Source organism: Astatotilapia calliptera, chromosome 8, assembly GCF_964374335.1.
Source record: "Astatotilapia calliptera chromosome 8, fAstCal68.1, whole genome shotgun sequence".
Taxonomy (NCBI): Eukaryota; Metazoa; Chordata; class Actinopteri; order Cichliformes; family Cichlidae; genus Astatotilapia; species Astatotilapia calliptera.
In genome coordinates this window covers 11,495,478-11,519,542 of record NC_137429.1, presented here as the reverse complement: position 1 = coordinate 11,519,542, position 24,065 = coordinate 11,495,478, and the positions used below count along the sequence as shown (strand labels likewise).

Here is a 24,065-nt window from a genome sequence, read left to right as displayed (position 1 = left end):
CTTCTGAGTCCCTAGTCTGCCACACCCACCTCACCTGTCCCCCATCTACCTACCTCTGCTGTAGTCCAATAAACCAAAAAAGTTATCTCCTAAAAACTTTTCCTAATCGCTATTCCTCGATCTGAATAGAAAATGCGACAGGGTCAAGGAAAGGTGCAAAACAGAATTTATAAAGAAGTGTGGCACGCAGAGAATCCACTTACACCAGGTTCCGTAAAAATGTGATTGGATACGTTATTGATCTGGGTCTACTATGTTGAAAAGACAGTGTCACAGAGATGGACAAGCTACTTCATCCAGCATGTTTTTAACTTTGTTGTTTAATGCAAGTCATGCGAAAAAGAGCCTGTGAAAACAGAAGCATGAAAAATACCAATTCATTACCAAGGCTGTAATTTTAAATTGGAAGAAATATAGTCTATACAGTAAAATGAAATGCTTGTGATAATGTCATTAGTTTGTCATCCTGCCTGCTCATATTAACCCAGTCTATCTTCTGCTTTTATATATGATAACTCTAAAGCCTGGCAATACAGCAATGGACATAGCAAGAGGTGGCAAAAGTACACACATTCATTGGATAAGTAGAAGTACAGATTTGTACTTGTGTGTGTTGAAGTACTGATTAACCTTGTTTATTCAAGTAAAATTGAAAAAGCAAATTGAACTTTATGTCATATTAATATCATAATGGAATAATATAAATACAAAGAAATGGAAACAATTTAACTAAAACTCAAATTGTAATTATCAGATTATCTTGAACACCTGTTATGTAGAATGCATAGAAACACACAAGAGAACTTAAAAAATATGTCTATATCTGCCAACGTAGTAGTTGGGTAACAGCACAGATGAGCTCATCTGTATTGTTGCTCTTAGATTCTGCCAACTGAATTCAACCAGATGTAAGCAGATGTTACAATAAGCTATAATACATTAGCTGATTTCCAATACCTGGACAATATAAAAATAGTATAAAGGTGGAATTAAGTGACGGAATCTAATCCACATCATTGGCTTAAATTTAATTTGATGTCTGTTCCTCTAACATTGACCATGAACATCACAGCTGCTCCACCGGTCCAAAACAATGCACCACTGTAAACTTCACAGTACTGCAAACTAACCAGTGTTGGTTTCAGGTTGTTTATGCAACCTTTGCATAACTGAAAAATGTTCTATTTCAATTGGTTGTGCAGGATAATTCACAATATTTAAAAAAACCTAACTTCATATACAACTGAATGATGAGATTGCATGTATGCTTTAAAACGTCCAGTTTATCATATGACTGAGAAGTCCTTACCTTTAAAAATAATCTCTCTTCTTCTACTTGTGTCCTTCCTGACTTTTATACATTTTTCTCTGTCTCTGAGTTCTTTCCTCTCCCTTAGAAATCCAGCAGCTGAACTGTTAGCTAACAGACACACTGTGTGACATACTGCACAGAAAAACTTTGTCTATTTGCTGATATTTGTCGAGCTATTAGAAATGTTGCATTTGAGATTACCTGCCACTTCACTGCTTTTGTGCCTGCTGCTCTTCTGTTGCATTAACTATAGAAGCTAAAGTAGCGTGACCACAACTCATTAGCACCTGTACTTTTAAAGCTAAAAAATTAATTTATTAAGAAAACAAGTAAAAGTACATTTGTGTTAAATTTTAGGAAGTAAAAATTTGTCAGAAAAGTAAAATAAAAGGTTAAAGTACAGATACCTGAAAAAAGTTTTTTTGTTTTTTTTTTACATCCATCTGTAAATAACTAATGCAAACTGAATTAATTGAGAGAGATTTATGTATACATTTCTAGATATGGCCTTGTTGACTCCTTCCCATAACACAACTTCATGAGAAGCAGATTTCGTCACCGCAGCATAATAATAATAGTTCAGCAGTGGATTTAACAGCCTGTCATTGAAGTTCCCAAATTTATCTACAAGTTTTGGCATGAATAGTGCGTCATTGTGGATTATGAGGTGGCATTATTTGCTTTACCTTTATAAAGGATGGGCCTGTGTACCGTAAAGAAGGTAATAAAGGAAGCATTGAAATGCCTTTCCTTTGTATTACCTCACATGGTCTGGAACAGTTCAACCCATGTACTTTTTTAGCTTATCCAGTTCAGGGTCATGGAGAGTCTAGAGCTATCCACCTCTTAAGTCTGACGTCATTAGTCATTTCTGGGTCCAGACTCCTCTTTGGTTCCCAAACTCAAACAAACACTGCGGCATCACTGAGAGTTAAAAACGGCTCAAATTCTTTCATCTCCAAGAAAATGTTCAGTGTGGCCTCTCTTCCAGGGGTTACAATAAAGTCTGACATTCAGGCATCTGTGAAAAAAGCGGATTTATGAAGTTTAGGAGAGTTAGATGTTAGCAGGAAGTTAGCTTGTTAGTTTCTATTCAAAGCTGACTGAGGAATACCTAAAATAAGAATACTTACAGTTCTGAGGGTCAGAGAAATGCAATCATGTGGCAGAGAACAGTCTTTGAAAAAGGACCAAAATTCAGTCAAGAGATCACCTGATCCTATGCTAACCAATCCTATTCATGACCCTATGGCCACACTGACTCTTACTTAGTTCACAGTGATTCTTTTCTGAAGCACTGAGATATTTGGTGTCTGGCAAACCGTGAGGCCATGACTTGTAGTTACATAAGGTTTTAAAAAGCTTTAAAGAGCTTAAAAATAGTGCAAATAAAAAGCCAACAAGGCCAGCAATGACCACTGATTATTTTAGAGGGTTATTTGTATTAAATAACACCAGACACAATGCATTACAACACGTTAAAAAGCCACAGCCTTAACTTGTTGTAATGCATTGTATCAGTTGGAGCTCGCACTGGCAAGCAGTGTTGATACGTCATTACTTAACAAGCAGATTCCAGCTGACACGGAACAAAAGATTGGGACATGCTGCCAGTCTATCATAGGGCTAACACATACAGACAAATACTCACATTCAGACCTATATCCAGTGTACATCCAATGTAGAATCAATTTAGAAACATTATGAGAGATTCTGGAGGAAGTACCCAGATAAATGCAAAAAACATGCAAACTTCACATGAACAAGTTCAAGAAACTTGTTGCAAATTTATACTTTTAATAAATGATTGGTGGAGTGGAGTCTTGCTCCATGGTGGACAAGGACCTAAAAAAAGGCGTAATGCACTGTGGTACATCATACTTTAAGATGCAGAGTAATCCAATCCACAATGTATTGAAGATACTGTAAGATATCCTTAAGCATTTAATTTATTTTCTTTGTTAACCCAAGATAACAACAAGCTGTAGCTTAACATTTCCAGGAAGAAATTGGATTTCTGGGAAAGTATTTTTATTCCAAGTTAAATATTTGTAGCATCACATTGACCACCACAACTCATTTAATTTATCTTCAAAAGCACATGTGAGCCTTTGGCAGAAGTATAAGGACAAATTTTACTTCTCCATTTGGCCTTTACTCTCTAAAAATGAATTTCAGCTTTTTCCATTGCCCACATCACCATACAGTAACATTTTATCAGTTCAGTGGGTTTGTTTCTGGATGCTTTTCTTTAAATATGCCTAAAATTGTGCAATCAGTGTAGTAGCTAAAACACATTGAAACCCAAGATTTTAAAGATATTGTCAAATTAAAGGTAACTAACAAATGAATGAGAATTGTGTTAATTCTTTATTTTCTTAATTAGAAAAGTGTCATATAATTTGCAGTCCATTTGCCATATTTACTAACAATGCCTTACCCTGTTCCTACCTCCTAATGTCATACAGCACTGATCTACAAAAGGTCATCAATGATTGGTTTCACTGGACACTGAAGCTTGCAAGAGCCCTGAGGTGAAGTCCAACGATTTAACTGATGCAACAGCAGCAACCCTCTAAAATAGAACAGTATATGAGCATAGAAATCTACAAGAACCAGCTACCCAACACAGGATGAACAGGAAACGTAGGAAGCAATTAGATGAAAAAGAACTGATAAAAGCTTTCACTGCCAAAGCATCAGCTTTTTTGTGTGTGTTTTTTATGGAGAAGTTTCCTTTCTACATTCAGCTTTAGAGTGTCTTAATTACCATGAGCACTGATGTCCACACTACAAGTAGAACTTTCCACTTTCCAGATACTGCAAACAGAACAACAGAGTGCCACTCCTTTGCTAAGAAAAAAAAAACCCAACAAGTATGTGTCAGTAAGCTTTGAGCAGGTAAAAATTATGACCATGCACAACAAAAGCTCCGTCAACACAGAAAGGATATCCTCCAAGTCCAAATTTGTTCAGGGACACAGGGTTACACCCAAGAATTTAAGCAAATATTCTATTCACAGAAGTGCATGCAGGTCAATAAATGCAGTAAAGAACCCCTGAATGACCCCAAATTCTCTTGGATTCATTACAACAGAACTGAGACTGGTCTGTACTGACCTATATATTGTACTGTATGTGTGTTTATAGTAGATCAAACTGAGGACTTATTAAAGTACTGGCATGAAGTTATGACATTTGTAAACACCAAAGATGGTTTTCATTTATATATATCGTTTTACTCATATCTATGCAAAAGGGTTTTTTTCTGCCACGGGGATAATTACAAAGCCATGAGGAGCACAAAGAGGACTGACAGGACTCTTATGGCCAAAAATGAGAGTAGCAGCTGTTGGTTAAATGCACTAGGTGTCCCTGGCTTGTGTATAGCATCACATCAACATGGACAAAACCTGGTTCATGGTTAAACAACCCGGCCATTGTGTAGCAGGCACCTCAGCAGTCAAACTTGGCTTTGTGCAGACAGGATGTCCAGTAATCAATCCCTTAGGGAGAGTTTCTCCAGGTGGTACTACACATTCTGCAGCCATGGACCAGGGATTCAGAGGGATTTTAGTGAGCTCTTTCAGACACAGCAAGCTTGTGGCTTACCATTGGAACCAAAGAGTTTTGACCTTCGTTTGTTTAAACTGCTGTTTTCTTGCACATTTCTCTCATCAAATTTTACTCAGTGGGAGATGGAGTATATGGATACTACATTTAAGACCTTGACTTGATTTCAGTTTGAGGTTCAGTCAATTTTAGCTTTAAGGACTTCCTCAATTTCACTACTCCTGTCTGTGATGTGAAATACCCTTAAGTGCTAATCAGAGAGTACTAGACACCAAGGACTGATAATTACAGAGGGAATTACAGAGTGCATTTGCAGCCACTTCACAGTATAATCACCTAAGGTCATTAAAAGTCAAGCATTTCTTTCTGAAGAAGACATTTGGGAACAGAATGTGAATATAATATCCTAATTAAATAAACACATCATTCCATGTAAGCAGAGTTTGGCAGTATGAGTGGACGTCTGGCGCTGGTTTCCATGACTGCCCTGTACAGCTCCCAGTCAACTTTCTAATTGGTCTAGCACAGCTAATCAGACCACCATGCAGGGTCCAAATGGTAACTGTTACAGAGTGAAACCAGCACCCTGTGAAAATCTGACTTGAGGGATTTGGGCCCAATAAGTAGATTATGGTGGTAGGAGCTGGTGGAACCCATAATGAATGAGCTGAGAGTTTCTCCCTCCCTCCTCTTTTCTTATTAGTAATCCATGAACAGCAAGAGAGTGGGGGTGATGGGGAACAGTGTGGCAAGTTCTGATATCAAAGAGGACATGGGGAAATTATTGCAGACTTAGCATAATTTAATCTCAAGAAATTTGATATTTCTATTGTCATGCTTTTAACAACTATGCCTCTTTATATGGCTATTTGGCTTTTTTTTTTTTTATCTGTTTTGGAATCATTTTTGAACAAAAATGGCAAAACTATAATTTATTTTAAGGTTCTTAATGTTATTTTGTTGTTTATATTGTCTGAGTGACTGCACTAGACCTAGCCAACAACAGTATCCTTACAAATTAGTTACAAATGACATAACACATAGACACTCTGTGTTCCAGCGCAGGCCAAGAAGTCAAGCTTAAACCCAATCTCGGTATATCAGCTCAGAACATCTGTGTTTCTGCCCCAGCAAGCTGGTTTGGAACCTACCTCCAACCCAGTTCCACCTTTTCATGCTGTCTTATTTAATCATTCTCTTTACTAGTCAGTATTCTTGATTTATTTGTCCTCTGTATTTGGGATCCTGCTGCTACTCTTCCCATACGTTTTCCATGCATGTACATGGTTCCCAAACATCTACGCTATGAAATATTAATGACTACAGATTTAAAATAACAATCTGCCAAATTTCTTACTACAGTGGTCTGTACAGTACAGTGTTTGTTTTACAACTGTAACTGTAAATTTTATTACAATTTTTGTCTCAGTTTAAAGTGTAAAATTAAACTATACTTTTCACAAATTATTGATATGTATTTTGATTCATAAATATGAATCTGAATAGAATTTTATGGAATTCTCAGTCCAAATGTTATGCATATTAGTCAATGCTGCAGCCTTAAAATTCTTTATAATAACACTTACTATGTTCATGAGTGTGAGAACGTAATTCTGGACATGCTCCTTGCCGTGGAAACGGACCACCGAGTCATCAACAGCCAGCAGCACCTCGATGTTGTAGTCATCTTTCTTCGCATGCCTCCTCTTGCGCTCAGACTCAGAAAGTTTATGTTCAACAAGATCCAGAGCTTTGGGGAGGTCTGCAATCCCAATGTCTGCCACTGCAAAATATGACAAGGATGAGCAGTTAATGAAAGCCAATGAACAGATGGTGTCAAAGTGACATAAAGCAAATGCTTTTCTTTGACTCTAAGCGATGATCAGATGGAGTCCTTTGGGATTATTGACAGGGGTAAGGGCTCTACATTTTTCTAGCATCTCATAGATAGATAGGTGCGTGTGTGTGTGTGTGTGTGGGTGTGCATGTTAAGACATCTTTGTGATTGGCACTAAACTTGTGGGGACCAACAGTCACTTGACAAAACGCTCATCCCCACCAGTATATATGGTATTTTTGAGACTCAAAATGTGGTTTTAGTGCCAGGGTTACAATTAGGTTATGATTAGGATTAGGCATTCATTTTTGATGGATAACACAAGCGGGAAAGCATTATGTAAATTAGATGTCCTCACTAAGATACGAAAATGAGTGTGTGTGTACAGGATGATATCTTTCTGTGGCTGACATTGTTAGAACTGTAATACTAATTGGTAAACATAAACAATGTGAACATGGATTTCACCACCACAGAGGCAATGAACACAAAGATAATATTCAGAGGAAATGTTCTGGTGCTGAAGCTGCCAAAAATGCCAAAGCTGCACAAATATTTCAGATATTTCTATATGCATGAATTATTTTCATCGGCAGATCTTTGGTAAACATTAATCATGTCTTATCATTTTGTCAGATTTCACAAACATATACAGGCTTTTAAAGCATGATAGCTACACCGAAAATCAAACAAACACTATGTTGAAAAATTTGACCACGTAAAATCATAGCAAGGTCTTTCAAAATATCAATTTGATTATTTTGCAAGAGTCCACATTTTGTAATTTCACACCTTAACTGGTGATGTCTCAAGCCTTTCAGGTGCAAATGCAGACATTGCATATAATTTAACATAGCAGGAAAGGTATTCATAGGAGAACAATGCATATGACAAACAATCAGTATGCTGCTCTGCAAGGCCTATTTTAACAGCTGTCTCCAGGCAAATCTCTTGGAGACACAATTTATTCTAAATTTAAGATAAAGAATTAAATAAATTAACAATAGATGCATCAAGCATGATAATTCATTTCCACCAGATGTAGCTGATTAACTTGAATTAAAATAATTGAATTAAATTGAAAGGTAGACGGCAATAAGATAGCATTTAACAGACCTTTTATTTTTTTGCACTTCAATTTACTACTGCTAGGAGTTGGTTACACCTTTATACACCTATTGGCTAGTTGTAAAACCTAGTGTGTTTTGATTGTTTTCACTAAGAAATTAAATCTGCTACTAGGCAGGAAATGATCAGAAATAAGACTCTATTTTGAAACTAAAATAGGAATCTCATAGAGCCTTTTTCCCCATGAGAGCTATTGATAGCCTTGAACAGGAAGCTACATCAGGAGGCAGAGTAATGATGGGAATTTCTCTAAAAATTGTACCTGAGAGAGGTAAAATGAGCACTAAAAGTACTTTTAGTGTGAGCTTAGAGACAGCTTTTTATGTCATGATCATGTGTCTGTGTGTGTGTATAAATACTGCTGTCTTTCCTTTGTCACAGTGTCCACTTATCCTCCCATTGTTTTCCAGTGTTATGCCTGTGTGTGGGTTTAATGCATATATATATATAAATAGATAGATAGAGCAAAAGAAGTGGATTTGGACCAGAACCGCTGTTGCCTTTTTTTATATGCACTGTAAAAAAAGATCCTAAAAAAAACAGTAATATTCCGGCAGCTTGGGCGCCAAAATAATACTGGAAAATAACAGAAAATAAAGTTCTCAAAAAAATCCGGTTATTTTCAGTAATGACAATACAGTTTGTTGCCCTAATTTTACATGGGATTTTGCCTTTTTCAACTGCTTTTAAACATTAAATTAGGAACATTTTAATGTGATTAAACAATGAAATTACCTTTAAACAAGGTCAATGAATGTGGCAACATGAATAATAATGCTTAAATGTACAGAAATATACAGTTATACAGTTAACAGTTGGTTTAAATAATAATAATAATAATGGATTGAATTTATATAGCGCTTTTCGGGGCCCTCAAAGTGCTTTACATTTCCACTATTCATTCACTCTCACATTCACACACTGGTGGAGGCAGCTACAGTTGTAGCCACAGCTGCCCTGGGACAGACTGACAGAAGCGAGGCTGCCATATCGCGCCATTGGCCCCTCTGGCCATCACCAGTAGATAGGCGGTAGGTGAAGTGTCTTGCCCAAGGACACAATGACCGAGACTGTCCGAGCCGGGGCTCAAACCGGCAACCTTCCGATTACAAGACGAACTGCCAACTCTTGAGCCACGATCGCCCTAAATAACATTATTTGATGTTAAAAAAAAAAGTTTATAAGAATCATTTTTTATATATTTTTCAATAGTATTACATTTGAATTTAACAGTTCAATCTTTCAAATAACGGACAAATATCTGTGAAATTATGATACATTTGTGAATGTATTTTAACAATCTAAATATGCATATGTACAGACAAATATATTTAAAAAACAAGAAAATTATGTTTTATTACATTTACAGTGATTTTATGTTATTTTACATTTGAAATGTAAAACCACAGTCTATTTATGTAAATTTAGTGATATCCTAGAAAAACAGTACAAAGCTGTAAAATACACAGTAAAATACTTTTATATTACAATTTTTTTTCCAGTGTGTGTTAAAATACAGATTACAGAATGAATACAGACATCAAATAAAAAAGCATATATTTTAATTTTGGTTTAAGTTAATTTTGACTCTGATCATATGATTATTTTATGTATGTGATAGTATGGAAATCAACATCAATGACAGATATGCTACTTTATATGAGAATGCATCTACAGTGAAATTCACAATGGCATTTAAAAAAGAGAGGATTGGGACTGTAAATTTGTGACTTGACAGTTGTTACAAAGAACATATGCACTAGAGAGCAACAGATTAAAAGTAAACCATAGAGGCTTATAGCTACAGAAAATTTGTGAGGTTAGTAAGAGTCTCCCACCAGATGCTGAAGCTATTTTTCAGGAAGAAAGGAATAGAGAAGGAATTCATGATGAAATTGAATCATTTGGCTGCAAAGGAAAGGTCACTTCCCACTCTAGCTTTCTTAAATTCCCCAGTCCCCAATAATACCACCAAACCCCAGCTTTCCTCGTTTTACCAGCTGGTGTATTGAGCACTGCCTCTGCTGATAGGTCTGTATGGAGGCGCAAGATAAAGTGAAGCAGTTTATGTGAATTTCACTGTGTTGACAGCAACAAATTAGTGATTTTCTCAATTTATCACCATTTATCACCAAATTACCACAGAGTGAATCTAATTGAAAGAAAAACTTAATTTATTGGGCAGTTACATACCATTACTACACTGTAGCACACTAAGAAAATCAAATTTAGTTTCAGTCAGTGGACAATAACGTTAATAATGTTCACTAACAGTAAATAACAGTCAGTGAGTTTCATAATATATTACTACACAGATACAATAGATACAATAATGAATAGAAACTAAAATGATTAAAAGTTCATGTAATAAATAGGTCAAAATATGTTGGTTTTTTGCTCTTTATAATTATAATTATGTATGACGTAGGTACTTTCATTATCCTCTGTTATTCTGTCCATTCTGTGACTAATGCGCCAACCTTCAGGACATCAATTTTGCTGCTCCTGGTATATAATGATGTATTCAGTTCTGCACTTACTCATATGTCCTTACTTGGCCGGAGCACACAGTTGTTGCACTCAAACCTACATATAGGTTTGGGGGTTTTTTTGTTTCCACTTACGTCACACTCCCTCTCCTTGCCTACCTTCATTGTGGAGGTCTTCCCTTCGCTGGCCTGTCTCCTGCTTTATGGCTGATCTGCGGTAGACCACATGGACACGCCCCTTCACTTCCACATCCTGTTGGCCTTTCTCAAGGGGTTCAATGAAAAACTCCCCATTATCAGTCCGGATCAGGCCTGCCTGGAAAAAGAGAGCTCAAAATGAATGTACCACTCCTCCTTGAAAGTACAATTCTTCCACTGGAGCCAGTAATTATGGAGTGCCTGATCAATTGGAAGATTTAGTAAAGTGCTCAATAAGCGGAATGACGCAGGTAGACATAATTTGGGGCCCTTTAAGATTCATTGAATGTCAGTCTTCTTTCACCCTGTGTTAAATGATGAGTGGTGATGTCAGTGTTATATTTCCATCTGCTTTAAGTTTTTCAAAGAGTTTATAGAAATCCTTTCAGCTGGATACTCTTACAAGCGTTGATGCCAGTCTGGGATGCTCACAGAATTCGAAGCCTGTGGTAAAGTTTACAGTTTGCTTTGTGATATACTCAACTGTCTCAACCTGGATTTTTTTGTGTGTTCTGCTTGCATTAGAAAATACCAATATCCAATCATCAGCTACCCACTGAGAGGAACTCTGACCTTGCTGTTTACATTCAAAGGTAAGTATAGACCAACAAGAATAGTAGAGCAGTAACTTTGTCCACACCAGCATGGAAATATTGACTTATCATCCTCTTTAATCAACACTCACCATTCACTTTGTGTGGAAAAGTGGGAAAAAAAATATTTGATTCAGTGGGTAAGCAAACCTGATATTTATTTGTATAACTAGAGTAGGTCTGTTGCTGTACTGGAAATATTATGTTTAAAACAAACAAAAAACATAGCATTTCTCTCTATTAGCATAATAGTATCTGGATGTGACTCTGAGAAGGGAATAAAGGAGCTTAATTTGCAAGTAGACAACAAGGAATTCAAGACAGGTTTTTGTTTCTACTTCAGGTTTCTGTTTGTTGTATACCTATTGCAACTCAGTACATATGCAGAGTGAATGCATCACTTCTGTCGGTCATGATAAAAGTAAGAAAACAGAATCAAAGGTGTCTTTTAACTATAGTTTGTGTTTCCATACTGGCTACCTTGTTAAGGTGCATTTCTTGGGAATATTGGTTGGTTCATTATAACAAAATACCATCGATAGGTTTTTAAACCTTTATTTAATAATGTTTCTGTGGTTGATTTCATTTTATGATTTCATGAGCAGTAGCAAACCTTCAATAGTGTATACTGTCACTTCCCAAAAGACAAGTGTTGAGAACAGAGGCTTTTTCTATGGAAACCTTTAATGAAACCTGCAAAAACTATGCTTTGGCCAAGAACAACCGACACATAAACAGAATGAAACTAGACAGCGCAAACTCTAAAACCAAACCGAAACGAAAAACACTCAGGTACAAAGGAAAATTCTGAAAAATTACATAGTGGCAATTAATGTATTTGTGACTACCAATATGTGGCACTGTCCTAGGCTTTCATTTGTCTCTTTAGTTGCTAAATGAACATTAAACTTTAAACATTCAAAGCTCAAATGCAAATTCTGAGCTTTTAGCGCAGTTTAAACACACCTGCCTGGAATGAATCGAAACAGTAAAAGACCTGAAAATCAGTGGAAAGTAGTGTTTGTAAATTTGTATAGATGCAGTCGTGGGGGAAAGAATGAGTTTTCACACAATTCCATACAATGTGCAAAACAACTGTCATCCTGACAGCTAGTATGAGGTATTTGCTGTGCACTGTGGCCAAATATCTCCACTCATCTGTCCTTTATTTGGTTCTAGAAGTCTCGTGGTGTGTTCAGACGCATCATTGCTGCCATGTTGTTTAACAGAGGAGTCTTTCTCCTGGCAACCCTTCCAAACAAGCCATACTTGTTCTGTCTTTTCCTATTGTTATGAAATTTGAAATTTAACATGCTTGGCCTGTTGAGTCTGAGATGTACACCGGCAGTCAAATATTTTGATATCACTAGCAAATTTCTCTTTTTTCCCCCAAAGAAAAACAAAATGCAATTCACAAAGAATTTGATCCACTTCACAAACAATTAAAATGAATCAGGTGATCTGCATTTTTGTATATTATCAACAACTGTGATACTTCCATATCAATCTCCTGATATGGATCCATCCATCCATCCAGCTGTTGTTTTCCGAGAGGTGGGTGGAGCCTATCCCAGCTGTCTTAGGACGAGAGGGGTATGGGTCCTAATCCAAGTTAATTATTTAACAAGGCTCATTGATTAATAGAAAACAATTTTGCAATTGTGTTGCACAGCTGAAAACTGTTAAAGTAATAAGGGAGCAAAAAAAAGGAAGTATTGCTTTCTTTACGGTTAGATTAGTGTTGGAAGGATAAGCTGTTGTTTGCTTGTTTACAGGCTAAAAATGGCCAGAAAGAAAGAACATTTTTTTATAAACCTATCAGCCTATTGTTGGGCTTAGAAAGGAAGGCTATTCAATGTGAGAAACTGCGAGGACACTTTAATTCTCTTACCATGCTGTTAACTACCCCCTTCAGAGAGCAGAACAAACTGGATCTAACAAAGACAAAAACAAAAGAGTAATTGGCCCTAATACACAACTGTGTAAGAAGACAAAAATCTGAGTGTGTCATTTAAGACCAAGATGCCTCACAGGTTGTCAACTGACAGCTGCAACTTCAGGATGCTGGACTTCATGGTAGAAATGTCAAGAAAAAGCCAAATCTCAGATGAGCAAAAGAGCGCAGACATTGGACAGTGGAAGAGTGGAAGAAGGTGTTCCGGACGATTGAGTTCAAGTTCTTCGTAACGTCTTCGTATCAAAGAGAAGAACAAATGAATGACGTAACATGTAAGAAGTACTTAACACTATCAGTCAAGCATGGTGGAGGCAGCTAAGTGTGCTGTGGAGGTGGTAAAGTTATTGTGCGACCAGCTTGACCATATATTACAGAGGGAGATTCCACCCAGCCAATCCATTTTGTGGAAGATTATCGAGGAAGCATTGGGTGAAAGATTAGCCAGGCTGGGCAAGGTTTGAAGAACACATTCGTCATTTCCATTGAAATTATTATTTCTAACTCTGACGATGTCTGCATGTCCTATTCGTTTGCTAATTTCTTATTCAGACTAATTTCATGTGTTACTTCTCAGACTATTGAACAATCTGGCCTTGAGGTGAAATTTTTAGAGCATCCAGTCCTGGAACGATTGTGGCACTGTGTAAACACACCCCTTGATGCTCCAGACTAGCAGACTACCAAAACTTTGGCTTTTAAAGAGACAGCCACACTTACTGATCATCAGTTAATGAATTGCATTTGATTAGCAGCTCTTGGTTGCTACTTACCTGCCTAACATTGTACTTAAGTTTTCACAGGGCTGCATAAAGTCTTGTAAAATCTTTTTTCACATCGCTGTAAAATGAATAGCAGAAAAGTGACAGTTCTCAGATGCTGTTATTCAACATCAAAACAGAGGAGAAGTTCATCAGTGCAGTAGGTAATCGAGACCATACTATAGGTATAAGCAATCACCAAACATTCGCATTCTGCATGCATTCACATCTTGTTACTTACAGATGTGCATGGATCACGTCACCCAAGATCCTATGCAAAATTAATTCAGGGTCTATACTGAGTGTGCAATCATTTTGGTGCTCAGGACCTAACACATATTTGCTTGTTTTACAGCACACTTCACAGGCTTTGCTTTTAACTGAGACAGTTTATTTGACTGAGTCACACACTAATGGGACACGGTACTGAATAAAAGCAACTGGAACGCCTCCTTTGTAGAATTGCTGTAATACTTTTCCTTTAAAAGGTGAGTTTAGCTCCATTTTCTCTCCTACCCATTTATTTGTATATATACCCCCCCCATTCTGAACCAGATTCATCTGGCCTGGGGCAGACTGACAGAAGCGAGGCTGCCATATCGCTACATCGGCCCCTCTGGCCAACACCAGTAAGCAGTCTTACCCAAGGAGACAACGACCAGGACAGAGAGCCCGGGGATCGAACCGGCGACCTTCCGGTTACAGATGTGCTTCCCAAACCCCTGAACCACGGTCACGGCTGTGTCTTTTGGTAGCAAAGAAAAGCAAATATGAAGTTGACACTTTGCTTCTGTCTGATGTCTTGTTTTTATTAAGCCTGTACTCCCTCTGTGTGTGTGTGTGTGTGTGAGCACGCTGTATTTTTCATAATTCTGCCCTTAACGAAGAGAATAAAGCTACCCAGCCTATCATTATCCTTCTGAAGAAGGCACACCAACAAGACTTTGGCAAGAATGTGTGTATTTACAGCTGTAAAAAGAAATCTAAATACAGAGCTGTAAATAGAGCAGTGTGCCTACAAAAAAACAGGAAGAAACAAAGTCACTTAAGACAGATGATACAAAAGCCATGACTCTAAGGGTGGACATGTGACAGTTAAGCCAAAGAGGAGTGAAAGAATCTCTGCAGCCCCTGACCAGGAAATGCCAAGTAAGACATGCTCCAGTACTTCCTCTGTGGTCTCTTATTTCAGCAGCGGGTAAAAAGTGAAGTCAGGTCTGTTCGGAGAGAGAGAAGCAGCATCTGGACCTGCCTACAGAGACACACCAGACATAAACATTTGTAAAATCTATGGTCAAGGCGGATCTAGGCAATGACATAAGTTTTGTTACAACATCTATGAGCTACAGTTGTCATTTAAAGAGCAGTTTATCAACTGTGCCGCTAATATAATACTTCCTTTTTCATTTATTTCTGAACTTTTCTAAAAAGTTATTTTCTCGTGACTTGAATGAAGAAGTATACTTAGCAGCGACACTAATAAACAAAACACAAACACAGCTTTTCTATGTCAAGTGATACAGTGGTTTAAAAGCCTGTTCCACATGAATAAGTGTGCATTGACCTCAGTGTGCGGTTTGGCTTGCTATGCCTGCCTAAGTAATGAAAAACACTCTGAACTTGAGACATTCAGCTGTGTCACAGAGACCACACGAAACAGGTAAATATTGCTGACCCTTAAGCTCACCAGTGCTCTAAATTCCACACATTGGTTAGAGCAAATTTGAAGATGGATATTTACTGTATGTAATTTCTTAGTAACTGTTTTTGGTGAGTCACCTGCTCAGTTAGTACAGGTGAAAAAACTCCACTCCTGGAAGATGGTCTTGTTTAACAGCAAATGTGTGATTCTACGGCTAATTTGATTGGTTTAAAAACTGTGAGTGCACACAGTGAAGTAAAAAAGTTCAATATTATTAACAACCACAAGCAAACTCCCAAAAACTTGATTTTAACATGACAACTTTGCCTGCATTGCCTGTGTGCCTGTTTGGTATTCGTGGTTTTCACATGCATCTCTGATATAAAGACACATGTGTTTTACTGAGTGATGGTCAATCTATATCAGTAGAGTCCAGGAACCAATTTTTGAAGCTAAAAATAAGCATAACAATCGTGCTTTCAAAATAAAAATAAACTTTTTTTCTTATCAAAAAGTCATCCGTGGGACATTTCTACAGCTATCAACAGTATCAGCAGATACTGCAATAATTTCAGTCTGTCTTCAACAACAAGCAGTCAAAGTGAAAAATGACTTTTTGCTGCAGAGTTGCAGAGAAACTCTCATTGAAAATCTAGTTGACTACACTAATAACTAAATGCATAGCACTGGAAAAGATACTTTGGTCACACAACTCATATATGTTTCTGTCTTAATGAGTTACGGCTGTGTATTAATAAATAATCTAATATATTTAATGCTAATTATCTTCCGCCTTATTGAACTTTGGTTCCAACCACTGAAAGAGAGATAAGCAAAAACAGGATCCCGGTCCAGCGAGTGAGACGTGTCCCCTACAATCCTCAGAGAAAATTGGGCCTCACTTAGAGAAATTACAGCCCGGGCTGTTTTTCAGTTGGTGCATTACATATGAATAGAGACATGCATGCTGCACACAAAGGCAGTGTCACAACATGCTTCTGGGATCATTCACAGCAATCTTATCTACTTAGATAATCTGATGGAGGCATGTCCATGAAAGGAAAACGCAATCTAAAAATGGAGCAAGTGCCAAGGGCTGCCGATGCTTGTGCTGCAACGTGTAAGGAAATCAAAATCCAGCTATCATTCCTGTAGCTTAACCTGTAATTAGAGAATGTTTATATAATTTTGGTTTTACAATCCTTGCCCCCAGTCTCTGAGGGCAAGTTAAGTCCTCTTTTTATCGTGAGGTCAGGCGGTTCATTTCATGAACAGGCCAAAGCGAGATGCAGAACCTCAGCGTTGTTGATGGATAGAAGAGATGGGACTTCTGACTCAATATTCATAATATACTGGCAGCAACAGCCATGTCAGTGACGCTGGATAAAAGCTTTTGTGGCAAAACCGGGATGATCAGTAAGCCAGCAACTAAATCGTGGCTCAGCAATGCTGGACTCAGCAGAGTCGAGGGTTTGAAATAATCGTATAAGACAGGTTGTGGGAGCTGGGGATTACTACATGATTCCTTTTTATCAACTTTCACATTTCACTGTGCTGAGCCAGAAAGGGCACGCATACCATGTGATCAAGAAGATAACTATGGAGAAAATTAGGGGTATAATCGCCATAAGTCTACATGCTCTATATTTACATGCATGCACAATAATGTAGGAATAGATCACTTAAGGAAAAACAGGCTGATTTTAGAAGCAAACTCATTTGAATCTCCTTAAAAATTTACATAATCTATTAATATACTTCTTTTATTAGTATTTTAAATATTCTTAATAGGAGTAGAAGGAGAGGTAAGTAGCAATAACAGCTTCTTCAAGAATTAGAAGAATAAACTTTGTAGAAGGAACAGTTGTAGAAATAAGCATCAAGGTAAAATTGGTACACAAAGAAGTAGCAGCAGCGGTAAACGTAACTGTGTGTGTCCTGGATCCCAGTGTGTGTTTGAATGAGCACCTGTTTATGCAGACATAACACAGCTGCTACAAATAAGGATTAGAGTGAGTGGAAATAAATCACGTTATTGGCTGAGATGTTGGGCTTCCACTGATGGAGCTCTTAATTTAGTGACTTTACCTCAGTGCCAGCAAAGTACTGGAACGCCAGAGAATCCTGGAATACTGGAGTGGGAAAAGCTCAGAACAGAGTCCCTGCAAAGATTCATGAATAGAACAATTTATGCAAGCATTTTTCCATTCTCAGTGGATGGAAAACACCCGAACCCCACCACCACCACACCTACCATCCCCAACCCACCACACAAACACACACACACACACAAGTAAGCCAACTCCCAACTCACTGACTGTTGCCGGGTGGCTCACCCTCTTTTTAACTGATGGACACAGAAATAGCGCTTTTCCTCCCGCGGTTATCTGGCACTCGTGTCACTATCACACATGTAATACAATCAGCCCATCATCTTCGCTAATTCCCAACACATGAGCAGGACACAGTATCATCATAGCCATCACTCATCGCTTCGCAACAATAGCTCATGCTCTTCTGGAGCGCACAGCTGTTGCCGTCTAGCAGGAGCCAGATTCAGAGGATGACATCACAGATTCTGGCAGTCACTAGATGCAAAACACCTTCAAATGAAACTGAAAGTGTGGATCTGTTTTTGTCAAATACTTATGAAGTTATGTTGAACTTTCTATCTTTGCAAGTTCAGCTAAAAATCTGCGGACCAAATATATTCAAGATTAACAAGCAGCTTTACTCTGCATATTGTAATGAGATTCAAATGCCATAAATCTTGCACATTTTAACACAGGGTAGGAGACCAGATAGTTGAATATGTTTGTAGGAGTCATCTTTCTTGGAGCAGCCTCACTGCAGAGGAAAAACTAAAGAGGTTTATCACTGAAATGCAGCTGCAGTAAAGAGAATGAAACTGCTGAAAAATTGTAAGACAAGAACTATGATGACTACTGATGAGTTCCTCACCTTTTAGCACTTTGTTGTCATGAAAATTAAAAAACACACACTCTAAAACTGTGCTATCCACTTCCCATAATTCAGGCTACACCCGCATTACTGCAATCTCCATCCAGATAATTATTTAGCACAGTGTGTGTGAGTCACTGCAATTGGGCTGTAGTCAACTACGGGTAAAATACAAAGTGAAATTACAAAATTTTTGGTCTCTATTGAAGTCCATCAAAAAGCTTTTGAAGATTGAGTGCTGGTGGTACATTAAGACTTAGAGTGCATCTTAAAGATTTGGCCCGCATTTAACAATCTAAGCATATGACTCGCATTCTTATCCTTTTCAGACTGGGTCCTTTCATCATACTTGATCTTCATTCTACGTAAAGCAGACACATCAGACTAAATAATTTGCCTCCAAGCTGTTTGTGCAACTTCAAAAATGCATCTTGAAAATCCCTGCATGCACGAACAAGTCCATGTTTATGTTGGCTCTGATGCAAGGAAACACATGTACTATATTGGTAACAGTCTGACAGCAGCCTTTTTAAAGGATAAGTTCACCTAAACGACAAACAAAGCATAGTTTCCCACATGTACTTAGTGGTCTTTAGTGATGCAGATAGTTTTGGTTTCCTGGCTGAGTTTAAGACTTCTGCCACCGTGACCGACGATAAAGTGCAATATTGTTCGTGGAGATCTAATCTCGGAGATTAGCAGCAGCATGTTTTTGTTTTGTTTTTGTTTTTTTTCCTGACACAAAGCGACAAAAAAAAAACTTTAAATCACATGCAGATTTCAGTGTTAGGATTTTTATTTACTGCGTGATTTGATCACATCAGTCTGTCAAAATGTAAATTTCTGCCTCATAACAATTTGCCTTTGAAACAATGAATCAGACATTTGCTTCAGAGTAAGAGCATACTCAAATCTTACCTAAAAATATATACAAAATGATGTTAATTTGATGTTATCTTTTATTCTGAGCCTCATATATCATACTGCTTTCCCAATGGTTTATGTTGTGAAGGACACTCCTTTAACAAAATTTTCTTATCTGCTTTTATTATTTTGTGGCAACCTCCAGTTGCTAGGGAATAATGTGTATTTCCTGACCAGTTGGTGAGCGGTTACAGGAGGTTGCTGACTCCTCATGATTGCTTCAATTGCTAGCAGATTTTTAAGACTTACACTGATATTTGGTGATTTAAATATCCAATCTATTAGTCAATTTTTTTCTGTCAGACATAAAAAAAAACTTAAATAGATTTCCCCAACATTTGTTATGTGTAGTTTTTTTTCACTAAACCTAAATGAGATATTACGAGATATTGTCATAAGTTACTTATTTACCTCCTACCTTACTTGGCTCAGATGAGCTTATTGTGGTGTTCTAAACACTTTTAGCCAAGTTGTATAGTGCCCTCTGGTGGACAAACTGTCCATCATCAACACTTGTAAAATGTTTGAAGGGTGTTTCTAATATAGTTTCTACCTTTGGAAAAATTTGTAAAAAAAAAACCAAACCAAAACAAAATGGTTATAAATCATAAATAGCTACCTGTAGTTTGCATGGAGGTTGTCAACTTATTTGAAAAGACTCTCCATTTACTCTCTGACCTGTAGAGAAATAATAGATCGCCTTTGACAATTCAAGTAAAATGCAAAAAGTGTGACACAAACCAGAAATGGAGAATATCAACACATTTTCAACACATTTCAAAAGATTCAACTTTTACTCTGAATGCAAAGGGTCTTTTCAAATTTCATTTTTAAGAGTTTCACTCTTGCCTGGCAAGGAGCTTGCATGAGTCTGCAGACAAGTTGGCATCTTCTAATAAAACTACCTCTAATAAAACAACAACAAAGTAATGAGCAAAGTAATGAAAATAAGATTTTTGGGTGGTGCACAGCATATCTCTTTGCGACTAGTTTCACCCTAGTGACTGCCAGCAACCTCCATCAACTATTCCCCAACCAGTTGCAAAATACACAGATTTATCTAGTAACCAGTGGTTACCAGGGGGCTCTTGCATCCATAGGCCTATGTGAATGCAGTTTTAGTGATTGATTTCACAGCAACTGCCAGCAACCACCAGGAAGCACTCAGGAAATACACATTTTCACCTTGATTTCACTCGGTTGCCAGGTCTCTAGGCCTTTGTGACTGAGGCCTAATATCCGTATAACAAAATATAGCAGGTCTAATGCCTGCAGAACAACTTTAGCTAAAAACTGGTTGGTAGTTCCTCTCTTTCTACTACATACTGTAACCAAGATGGGGACTTTTAAAGCTCACAAATGCAGTGCATTCCACACTTAACTTGTTTTGTCATTATAAATAGACCATCCAAGGAGCGTCCAGTGCAGTTTTAAATGTAAGATTTAAGACACAGCAATAGTATCACATTAACCTTGTGGACCAAGTCAGTTGACTAGCCTTAGGTGACAAGTTAGTGAATTTAATCACTTCTGGCTTACAAAAGCAAAGATGAACACAGCCCAAATGCCAAACTGGAGGCTTCAAAATGAACCACATAAACCATATGCTTGTGTCTACTAGTTTTAAACCCAGGGTACAAAGAGGAGCTTGGAAAACAGAAAACAACAAAAAAGTTTCTACCAGAATGGAGTTAGTTTAAGAAAGCTAGTAGAACAAAATGTAACTGAAAAAGCACAACAGAAGCTTTCAGAACACAAAATCAGAAAATAGCTAAGAAAACATGGTTTAAGCTAGAAAGAACCACCAGGATTGGTCTCTCTTAAACTGTGCTTTATAACAAATCAGACATTTCTACCATGTTTCTAGGTGAATAGGACAGTGTTCTGCATAGGGCCAGTGTGTCACTTGTTGCCACTGAAGGGTACACAGTTGGCTTTCAGAAATAACTTGTGATTTCTATGTGAACACTGCATTTCATTGTCTGTATACCGCTCACTATCATTACATTCAAAAAGAAGAGAGAAGTGTTTCTATCTACTTTTTTCTTAGTTTCAGCACATTTTCCTGTGTTAATAATAATAAATACGTGATGGCGTAGTGATGGCAACCAGTTAAATACATTAGGACCCCTCTATTGTTTCTTCGAATTGTGCGAGACAAAAAGCTCCGCTGTTTTGACAAACAAGTCTGGAAGCAGAGTTGAAATATGGCTTAGAGTCAAAACAGGGTTAATTGCTGTCACCTGCAGCCTTGAATCAGTATATAAAGGGTTTGTTTGTTTGTTTTCAATTGATGCATCTCTTTTTTTCGTCTTTGCTATTGTAATTAACAGATGATCACTGAAAGGAGAACTGCCCCTCAATGATCTTTCAACTCAAGGTTGGATGAACTATTTAATCAGTGTTTCACAATATGTAGTCATTTACAAAAGGAATCCTAAATTAAACATTACATGCATCTGTCTCCTGTGAAGGATTTCAAAAGCTTCCAGGTGACTTTATCTTCACTCTACTTCCACGCATGCTGTTTTTGTCAGAGGTAGCCTCAATGTGGTCAGCCTGCCATTTCAAATGTCACATGCTTGTTTGGAAATTCACTCTAATTTTCCCAACTGCAAACATCCATTAGCATCTCACCTCCCATCGCTCTGCTCTGTCAGTATAACACAGCTTTATATTGGTGATACCAAGAGACTGTGTTAGTGCAAAATGAGTCACATAGTATTGGTAATGGTGGAGTACAATGCTGTGGAGACAGACAGGCCTCTTGAGAATGTGCTCTTTCATTATGAACTAAGCCAAACCTAAGAATGTTTTATACCAGTTTCATTGTTCAACTTTTTTGGTGATGGGGTCCAGTAGCTGTTTCCTTTTAGGACCTGACTTTTAGGATCTGGCAAAGGGGTCAAAAAAGCTCAACCAAGCCTTACTTAAACACTTTTAATTTATACTCCCTAATTTTTTTATTAGCAAAGTACAAAAATATTCAAACTGCATGTTTCAAATATTAAGCCACCATTAATTGTCACCTGTATAAGTTGCAGCTAATTAACTCTCACTCACAAAAGCTACGCTAAGCCACAATTTCATACTGTTAATGAACTAAACAACTACAGCAATGTAAAGCATGGATGCCCACTGAGAATTACCGCCTAAATGTAGTTCTCGCGAGCTCTAAGAGGCATTAATACACTTTGGAGATATGTAATATTGGGCAACACTTCACTGAAATAGGTGTGCACAAGACTGAGATGAAGGAGACATTCTGAATATTTATGACTGTTTTTAGTAAGTGTAATTCTTTCAAGTATATAAGCTGAATTTTTTCGTTCTAATTGGATGGCCTATACCATCTCACCTGGCTCCTACGCCTACATATTAAAAGGAGTCATTGGAACACAGGAGACTTAATTGCTAAGTTAAAAATTAGCTTTATTATCTCAAACTGTCACATGTGGCTGGTTTATAATTAAGTCAAAGCATTAAATAAAACAAGAGATTTCCCACATGTCCTATGCCCTATAAAAGTATACTGCATGAGTAAAAGCATGTTAAGTCACAAATATTAAAGTTAGATTAAAGTATATTTAACAAAATATACAGTATATGTTGGAATATTGAAGGGAAAATGCACTTTTACTTGGTTGAAAAATAAAATCTGGCGATTTTTAATCTGGATTCTACAGCGTAGTCATTTACAGATCAAATGGCACAATAAGACCAATGGGGAAAAGATCCCCAGTTCAATCCTGGAAGGAGATCAATCAATTTTTACATTGTTTTACACAGTAAATAAGCGGTAAACCATTAGTAGAATGCTAACATTTTATGAGCAAGAACCCTAACCTATAAAAACAACGGCACCGCTACATGTGCAAAAACAAGAATAGGAGTAAATAGGAGTAAATAATGTTGTATGCTGTACAGATCCATTCACTGCTACCTATGGAGCATCACCTCAACTCTTCAAGTTAATTACAGTCATTTGTGCTACAGTGACTGTTAATAGGGTGTACCAGTGACAGCTGGGAGAAGCTCTAGTACCCCATGAACCTGTACTGGATATTAACAAAATGGATAGCTAGATGGATTAGTGGCTTTAATAGGAAGTAAACAGACCCCTTGTTCTTTAGTTCTCTCTTGATTCAAATTTGTCTTTACAGCTTCCTCTGAACTAGCTTCCTGTACACTTACTCTCATAAAGTCCAACTGTGCTGTGTAACAACTAACTATAACTTTTTTTTCAACCATTTTACAGAAAATGTAATTACATTATGTTAAAACTACACTACCACTAAATAAAAAATACAATACGAGTCTTAAGAACTTCCTAACAACTTTACCAACTTACCAAAGGTTTAAAACACTCACACTTTTTCCACTACACTATGGAAAAGTTTGACCAAGGCATCATTATAATGTCCTGTGGTTGGTTCAGCTGTTCAGTTATCAGACCTTTGATGTTATGCTTATGAGAGGTTATGTTGTCATGTCAACCCTGCATAAAAACAACATTCAAAAATAAGAAGACATCCCTGAAGCTCACTGATTTTGACATTTTCAAAGGCTAGGCTAAAGCCTGCTACATGAAGTTACGTCTATGTTATCAACACTCAGATGGTCATCAGCAGAAAGAAATGCAATCAGGCTCATCCTTTATCAATTTTTGAGATGTTTGTTCTGTAATTTTCCA

At 37.4% G+C, this 24,065-nt stretch overlaps 1 protein-coding gene across 2 annotated transcripts in view; it reads right to left on the bottom strand.

The window, feature by feature from the left end:
- The window catches only part of adamts14 (ADAM metallopeptidase with thrombospondin type 1 motif, 14), a 54,166-nt gene that overhangs the window by 28,449 nt on the left and 1,652 nt on the right, over positions 1–24,065 (bottom strand). For both annotated transcript variants that reach the window (XM_026178508.2, XM_080305450.1), the window contains exons 4-5: positions 10,499–10,655; positions 6,472–6,668 (exon numbers count right to left, since the gene is read on the bottom strand). In XM_026178508.2, the coding sequence (XP_026034293.2) occupies positions 6,472–6,668; positions 10,499–10,655 (354 nt within the window). The remainder of the gene's footprint in view (positions 1–6,471; positions 6,669–10,498; positions 10,656–24,065) is intronic.